Source organism: Drosophila grimshawi, unplaced genomic scaffold (genome assembly GCF_018153295.1).
Source record: "Drosophila grimshawi isolate 15287-2541.00 unplaced genomic scaffold, ASM1815329v1 contig_311, whole genome shotgun sequence".
NCBI classification, from domain to species: Eukaryota; Metazoa; Arthropoda; class Insecta; order Diptera; family Drosophilidae; genus Drosophila; species Drosophila grimshawi.
In genome coordinates, this window is record NW_025063098.1 from 6,851,319 (window position 1) to 6,860,173 (window position 8,855).

General features: G+C 37.3%; 1 protein-coding gene across 1 annotated transcript; it reads left to right on the plus strand.

The window, feature by feature from the left end:
* The first annotated feature begins 939 nt into the window (after positions 1 to 939).
* LOC6564182 lies at positions 940 to 2,528 on the plus strand. The gene is made up of 2 exons (XM_001990119.3): positions 940 to 1,380; positions 1,455 to 2,528. The coding sequence occupies exons 1-2, from the start codon at positions 1,057 to 1,059 to the stop codon at positions 2,292 to 2,294; spliced, it is 1,164 nt and encodes a 387-aa protein (XP_001990155.1). The 5' UTR covers positions 940 to 1,056; the 3' UTR covers positions 2,295 to 2,528.
* The last annotated feature ends 6,327 nt before the right edge of the window (positions 2,529 to 8,855 follow it).

Genomic DNA, 8,855 nt, shown 5'->3' on the forward strand with positions numbered 1-8,855 from the left:
ATTATCAACATTGATTGTCACTTAAGATTGCATACGTAATTCCCTGCTTAAGATAGATCTTGGTTGGCTTTTCATATTTAATCAAAATAGAATTTATATCAATTTGCTACCAATTTTAATCATTTATTTCATATATGTTAGTTATATATGGATATGCAGAGACAAAATTAATGAATAATAAGAAAGATCGGTAATCTTAGGCACGCCGAAGAATGCATTCCCTTGTAGATCGGCGTTAAGAGGAGCTCGAATTTTATTATAGTTTTTCTTTTTACACTAATATTTTTCAAATCATTCAAGCTTTGAGCTGAATATTAAACTAATTGTTCCTATGGCAGTTGTATGATATCTATCAACCACCTTAAGCAAAAAGATATATACCCAGTTTCATTGAGATTGTTTTTAAGGCAATTGTGGACTATGACTAAATAATTCGGGCAGACTGACAGAACATGACTCTATGGACTCACGTAGTAATACTGATCAAGAATATATATACACCATGCGATCGGAAACGTCTCCCTCAAAGCATTGTAAATTTGAAAACAAAATTAAAATACCCCCTGCAAGTGTATAGTAAAATAGTTTCAGAACAAATGTTTTATGAGCAAAACAACATTAATGAATACACTTAAAAAGTATATATATGTATATATGTAGATTCCGAATAAAGATTCCACTAGCGATGACATAATAGAAATCTTAACAAAATTATTTATAGTCCACAAGATAAACTCGATGCTCAGTTGAATATATCGGCAATTCGAGAAAATCAAAGAAAATCGATCAACTAGTTTGAAGTGATTTCGAGTGGTTTGCGAACACCCTGTACGAAAAGAAAATCCACCACTATTCTATAAATATTCTAAAAAAAACATAATCCACCACCAACAATATCTTCAAATTGGTAGCAAAGCGAAAATTGCGCCTGCGCCTTACTCGCCCTATGGGCTCATTGATTTTTCTCTGTTTGCACATTTTCCTCGGCAGTTTTGTGTGCGACGTGCAGTGTTGTGTCCAAGGTATTTGGCCATTTATCGGGAATCAAGACAAATAATGCAGTTAATTGCTGTGGGAGTATTTATAAGTCTGGTGTTCGGATGCAGCGCAGCCATAAGTGGACCGTATCTGTTTTGGGGTCACGAAAAGTTGTACGACTTGCAGCCGCAGGCATTGGTCGATGCCAGTAGCAGGGAGCCGCAGCTGACGCAACTGTTCAAGGATGTCAAGGCAATTATAATATTTGTGCGGAACGCCACCAGTCGACTGGAGGGCACCAAGTATCCAAAGTTTGAAAATCTGGTGAAGAATAGCGCCTGGTCATACTTGCCGCAGCGCAACCTGGCCGCAGAGCCCTTCACCTACAACGCCAACATTGAGGTGTGTATATATACATCATTTTTGTGTTCACCCATTTACCAACCATCAACCACCCTTACAATTATTCCCGTTAGGTCATTAACCTAACGGGTCTGAGCGAGGAGGACGACGCTGAGCTGCTGACGGGCTACAACGATGCATTGACCATCTATGGTCAGGGTCAAGTGTTGGGCATCCTAGCTAGCCGTGAGGAAGAGGTTCATTATCTGGCCAAGCGTGAGGCCAAGGACGAGGGCAAGGAGCAGAAAGCTGATCCAGGTGCAAATACAGCACAGCAAAACACCACTGAAGCGGAAGACACTTACGTCTACATAGCCGAGGGCAACAAGGCGGTCCTCGTTCTGAACGATCCACCCGAACTGCAGCTGGGCAATGAGACGCTGTTGTTGAAGGAGCAGAACACGCACACCACCTTCGATGATCAGCGCGCCAAGGGCTATGGTCGTCTAAGCATAACCTTTATGAACAACCTCGAAAAGTGCGCATTGCGCTTTAAGTTCTCGCTGGCTCGCGGCACTTGGCATCTGCGCAACGTCGAGGTGGAGTACAAGGAAAGCAAGACTGTGCTGCCGGCTAGGGGCAATGAGTATACGCTGCCATCGGCACCGATTGGCTTCTCTTATCGCTGCTCCTCGGAGAAGCTGATATTCGCCAATCCCAGCAAAAATGATACGCAAATGATTCTCCTCCTGTCCGATTATCAGGTGCAGCCCTGGTTGAATGGAAACCATAAATTCGGTGCTGTCTACGACTGCGTTGGCTTCATCTCGGTTCCCATATTGGCTGGTCTGCTCGTCTCGGCCTTTCTGCTTGCCATACTCGGACTGGGCATCACCGCCCTGATGAGCATCCATTCACCCAATCGCTTCGAGAGCTCACGCAACAAGCAGCTGACTTTCACCGTTCAGGAATAAAGAGTCATCCTGGCCTTGATCCTGAGCACGCCAAATAGACAAAAATGTTCGTCTTGATTACCTTTATGCCCGCTAATCCTCTGGCCCTGTTAACGTTGGCCATCGAGATGATTCTCATCCACTTACTCTTTGTGCTCATCATGCTCTATATCTATGTTTTATGGTATTACTAAAGTTATGCACACAGGCGCTTCAAATATTAAAAATAATAATTACACATATATATGAATAATACCTCTTGTAGCAATGTGACTATAATCAAATAGATAAACAGAGAATAGAATCAAACTCTGAAACAAACACAGATTTTGTGGGCATAGCTAAAAGAATATATACTAATATTTGTCATTTTCGTGTGTGCGAAAAATACTAAATATACCTATCGATATATCGATATATTACACGATTGCTGCTGGCGCTTGATTAAATTTCAAATGATAAATAATACGTTGTCAACAGAAAAAATTGGTTGTTCATTCCACAAAGCAGATATTCCTCAGCAACCCCCTTAACCAAAGCTTTGTCTGGTAAAAGAAAAAATTTAAAATAAATATTTAAGTAATTTGATTTTACTATCCCGATATAAATGTTTCTTTTTTTGGTGGCTGCAGCTAAAGTAAAAATAATAAAACAAAAAAATAAACAATAACTTAAATTCTATAAACTTCACCTGGAGCCAGCAAAAACATCTTAAAATTATATAAAAAAGATCACCAAATAATAAACAAGTATTATTCTTTTTAGTTTCTTAATTTATTTTATAATTCACAAAATATTTACAAGTTTTAGACATGCTGCTTCACATTTGATTTAACAATTTAATGCCAGAACCATTTAAATAGTAAATAAATTAATGATAAACACAATGTACGCTTAGTTGTAATTATCACTGTAGTCAAACAATTGCTCGGTTGTCTGCACATTGTCCTGTTGGGGTCCCGGGCCTTGGGGAGCCACAATGAGAGTGGTGGTAACGATGGCAATGACTATGATGGCCATGGTGATGAGTATATTCCGGGCCTGCCTTCCATAGGAATCCATGATGATGATGGTGGTGCTGGTGGGGGTGGTGGTGATGATGACCCCACCAGTGTGTGTCCCTGTGACAGTCGTGGCTCCTCGGCCCACACACTGGTCTTTCGTTATTGGAAAAAAACATTTTGTTGCTCTTAAATAAGTATTTTGCGTTTCACAGAGCGATAATTTAAACGATTGAACAATAGAACTCGTACTGAAGAACGAACAACCAAAACGAAGCTTATATACAAAATTGTTGTCTGATAACATTCCTCAGATTCTGATGTAATTGGCTGGCGCTTTTTGTATACACTTATGGGAACTTGAATGAATATGTGAATTTTATTAAAGAATTGAATATTTATTAATTAATTTAATTGAGTTTATATTATTGAAACAAAGTTTTTAAAAATTTAATTAATAATTATTAAATTAGAGTGTATCAAATTAGTAGGATTAATAAAATTAAAAAATAAAGATGTAAAAAATAAAATAGAATTTTCTGTGCGTATTAAAATAATAATACATATATAATGTATATATAATTATTTATATTCCTGATCAACTCGTGTAGTTTATTCATGATAGGGTATTTCGATAGCACAAATAACAAATAGATTAGTTACACAGTGACAAATTAAATAATATCAAATTGAGTGTCATTAAATTAAAAAACTGGAATGAATAAATAAATGAAAGGATATAATAATATACATAAATCCAGGGATATTTAAATATGAATATAAATAAATATAAAATATGCATTTTAATATACATATGTATATAATTCACTGCATTTCTGGCTAATTCGTAAAGTGTAATTATTTAAGGTTAAACAGCACAGATAACAAATACATTAGCTTGTTTGTGATATCTGTAAATGGTTTGCTTACTGGGTTTTCCTCTTTGTTTGGCTAAAACATACGTGACTTATTGAGAGATTGTGAAATTCGCAAATGTTCGCTAATGAAAAAGTGAAATGCGTTTGAGCTCAAACAAGAATTTCGAATCTGGCTACCAAAAATGGATGGCCAGTTGCGTTTGCCGCCGTTGTCTGGCCGTTTTTGGCTGGAAATTCTGGTTATCTGGTTATCAGTTTTCTTCGCTCTAAGCAGCAACTTACTTTCATTGGCGGCCAACTGCAATGTGTGCGCAATTAAAGCCGCATAAAACTTTTGCCCACAACTGCAACTGCCACACTCGCCGCATTTGCAACTTGCACATGCCTCACACACACATTTCGTGTTGTGTGTGCTTCTGCGGCTGGCCCCACTTTGATTTATGCATCATTAAGTCACGCCAATTGCTCGTTTGAAATGTTTTTTTTTTCTTCGATTTTTTTCGTTCGAAACCCGTCCGGTTTTTGGTATAATTTGTACGACTGACATACGACACAAGCCGCTGGCTTTGGGCCACCCGATTTTCCAATAATAAAAAAAATAATAAATAATAAAAATAATAATAATAAAAGTTGGCCGTCCCCAGCTGCGTTCGAGATGCGTTTCCAGCCAACAATCTTATTGGTTTGGCTGCAAGTGAGAAAGAATGTTTTGCCAAAAGTGGGTCGACTTCGATTGCGTTCACTTTTCCATCTTACTTTTACTGTCAACCGAACGTGCGGCCCGATTGCAGCTCAGTTCAGTGACTTAAACGAGATGAAGAGGCAAGTGGCAAGCAGCAAAAGCAAAAGTTGCACCTGATTCTGTAATAAGAATTGCTGACTGCAGCTGGACTCGATGGCTCTGCAACTGAAGGCACTCTGAAAGCCGATTGGCAACTACAGCAAAAGTTATTTGTGAAAGTTGTTGTTGCCTACCAAGGAGCTGCCAGAGCAGTGGCAACAGCAGCCACATATCAACCAGATGATGTGCTTGTCGAGTGCCGATTAGGAATAGGCTGGCAAATGCATTTTCACCATCGCTATCGAAGCATACGTCAAACGTCTCGAAATGGCATGTCTAGTTTTGGCCACGATTGCAAACTTAATTTTCCCCTTTCCCATTTTCTACCTACTCTAGCATATTATGTAAGAATTAATCTATATACATATCTGCACTGCGTGTATAATAATGCAGCATGAAATTGCATTATGATTACGCAGCATCCGACAATTTTTCAGCTCTGTGTCTACCGCGGAAGCGCATCGTGAGAGACACGCTGCAACAATTCACAACAATCACATTGACTAGATTATAATTAAAAACCAACTTTAATCAGTTCAATGGGGCATGCAACAGCGGATATGTAATTTGTATTGCCACTCGCTGATACTTATCTACATATCAGATTTGGGGGCCCTCTCTTGTCAGCTCACGAAGCACGTAAAGCCGTCGAGTCTGAGTAAATCCAAATAACAAATGCATTGGATTTGACCTACTTTGAAATACCCACATATAACAAACTTAATCTCCAATTATTAACTATTTATGACATGTGAAAATTCTTAGACATTTCTCTTTCGATTCGAATTCGTTTTTAATGATTTTCTGAATAGGCAGAGAAGAGTTCTAACATTTCAAATAAACATGGTATTAAAAGCTATATATGCAAATGTATAAATAAATATACATATACAACAACGTGAATATGTATGTCTATATACAAATATATGTATTCTGCTACTTGATCTCTATACGCTGATGCCTTCAAAATGGAAAAAAGGGTATACTCAATTTGTGCAAAGGTATGCAATAGGTAAAAGTAAGCATGTCTAACCCCATAAAGTATATACATTCTCGATCAGCATCAACTGCCGAGACAATCTAGACAGTCTGTCTGTCCGTCGATTTTAGAGACCATAAGAGGTAGAGAATTTAAATGAAATGTAATTCAATATCAAGCTTACTTTATTTTATCGATAACTAATAATTTATTAGCAGTAAGAGCCGTAATTTTTAAGACAGTTGACAATTCTTACTTGGCATGTTTAAAGTGCATTAAAATGGAACAATGGATTTTTTAGTTATTATGACTACAGAGAAAGGGTATCTAAGCGTCGAACACTGCGGAATAATTAGGTAATTTGTTTTGTTTTCATAATAATATCAATAGGTAGCTAAGATTGTTAGCACTAACTGAACAACTTGTTGATATTGTGAAATGCTTATCTCAAAGCATATGTATTTCATTCATAGATACTAGAAACGTATCATTCAGTTGATTCTATTCTTAGCCCGAATTGTTGCCAGACTACTTATTTACATAAGTGTTTGTTAAATAAATAGTTAATGTTATAACACATTTTGATCATGACAAGCACACTTACTTATAAGATCTGTGTGCCAGTTTTTGTTTTGTTTGCTCCAGCAAACATGGACTTTAGTCAAAGAAAGACGTAATGGACTTTAGTCAAAGATAGACGTAATTTTCTGGTTTACTTAAATGTAAATAAAAATTTGTTAAATATAATTGGAAAATATGATGACATTTTTGTTGAAGTCATTGTGGCAACTAATTATTATTCTTATTATTTTTATTTCACTTTGGTCAACATTTTATTGCATTACCATGGCATGTGAGAGATTTAGCGACTATTAAACATACATCGCAATTATTTATAATAATCACTTTGCTCAATATTTGTGTTAAAATTTTATGATTATTGCAAATCTTTTCCGAGAAAGAGAAATCGTCAATTGGCGATGTCCCACTGGGGGAAAATGCAACCAAATCAAACAAAACAACAACAAATGCCACGCGTAAGGCTTATAGAAATGTTGATGTCGCTGTTGATTTTGATGCCACTAACAAACTAAGTCAAATGGTTGCGTGTGTGTCCAGTTGTTGTTGTCGTTGTTGTCGCTTTGACGCGCTGGTGAAATGTGCGCAGGCGCAGCTAAAATAAATTTTTTAAAGAGGCTGCTGCTCCTACTGCAAAAAAAGCAAAAATAAACTAACAACACGCAAGTTGACAATTTTACGGGTTTAGTAAATCAAAAAGCACTAATTACCTGATTTTGTAAGCGATTTCGAAAAGCGAAGACAAGCACTTAAAATCATGAAAGAAGCATAAGACCAAAAGAAAACTAAAAATAAAATACATATTGAATTGTACATACAAAGTTTGTTGACTTGAGCGTTGTTTAACAATTTCACATAAATATTTGCACTTGTTTTAGTTTGTTTTTGTTTTTTTTTTTTTTGTTTTTGTTTTGCTTTTGCAACGAGTGAAATGCGTTGGCGAAAAAGTGAAATGCGTATTAGAAAGGAAAAGGAAGCATGCTGGGAATAACTGAGATGCTGGAAGCAACCAAGACAACCTTGACTCGATAATGTGTTTATTACTAAGTGGTGTATTGTATGCATGACCCACTGTCTCGCTGCTTCACTGATTACCAAGATGTGTGTGTGTGTGTTTATTTTATGGATATGTTGTATCTGTGGCGAAACTTAACGCCCTGTTAATCCGACTAAATATAAATGGCACGGCGGCAACCCTGGCGCAAATAAATACCAACTCCACTTCAACTCTGGCCCCCCCAAATGCATCAGTAACCTTTGTGGTTTGTTTAATTGTTTTGTTGTGCTTTCAATTGCGTACGATTAACGCGTAAATAACACGTGAAAATTTTGCAATTTTCCGGCAAGGTTGCCGCACTTGATGTAGTTTTCCAGTGTGGCAGCAGTCGAGGCTGGCAATGAGCGTTAATCAGTTGATGTAAATCTCGGCTCGCTGTTGATGGGAGTTTACCACTTACTTTTGTTTCAGCATTTTTATGCAAAACGCCTGCCATTTCACTTTAGATCCCCCGAACCTCCCCCTAAGCTCCAACGGTGATGTGTGCGCCGGGCATTTTAGGTAAAATGAAGTTGGCTGGTAAAGGCAATTAAGACTAATTGGATGGCTGTTTGTTCGACTCGGAACTGTGCAACTGGAAGTGCAGCCCCCCAAAGGCGCTACTTATGTATGTTGTTGTTGTTTTTGTTGCTGCTTTAATGAAAGGTTTCTCGCGATTGCATCATAACAAGAAAACTATCTACGTTGCAAGACGATTAGCTCAAAAGTGCCGTGTTCGTTTTGTTTTTTTTTTTTCTTGAATTTGCAACGCTGCCTGCTTATTCAATTAATAAATGATATGCACTCATAATTTCTTATGATTTTGGTCAACTTCAGTAACTGTTCACACTAACACAAATACCAATGAGTAAAATACTGCGGCTTTGTCTGCCTTACCCCACTATAGCCCCATGCCCACATCCATCCTCACATCTCATCGCATTTAAGCTGAGCATCGGCAAATGGCAAAATCAACCAGCTGCAAATCGCTTGCAGTTTGTTCGCCAATCACAAATGGGGAAAAAGCGAGGAAATAAATAATTATACTCTTGATATACCCTGTGGCTAGCTGTGTGTATTGAATTACTGCAAATAAAGTGGTCAATTTTAAAATTAATGAAAATATAAACGGCGAGTTTAATAATAATTTTGTGTTTCCACTTTAATTATTTTTGACAAATTTTGAGAGTATATAAATGCGAGAAAATGGAATATTATTCGAAATGCCAAAATTGCTTAGTCTTGCACAGTCTTGATCAATCTCTTGT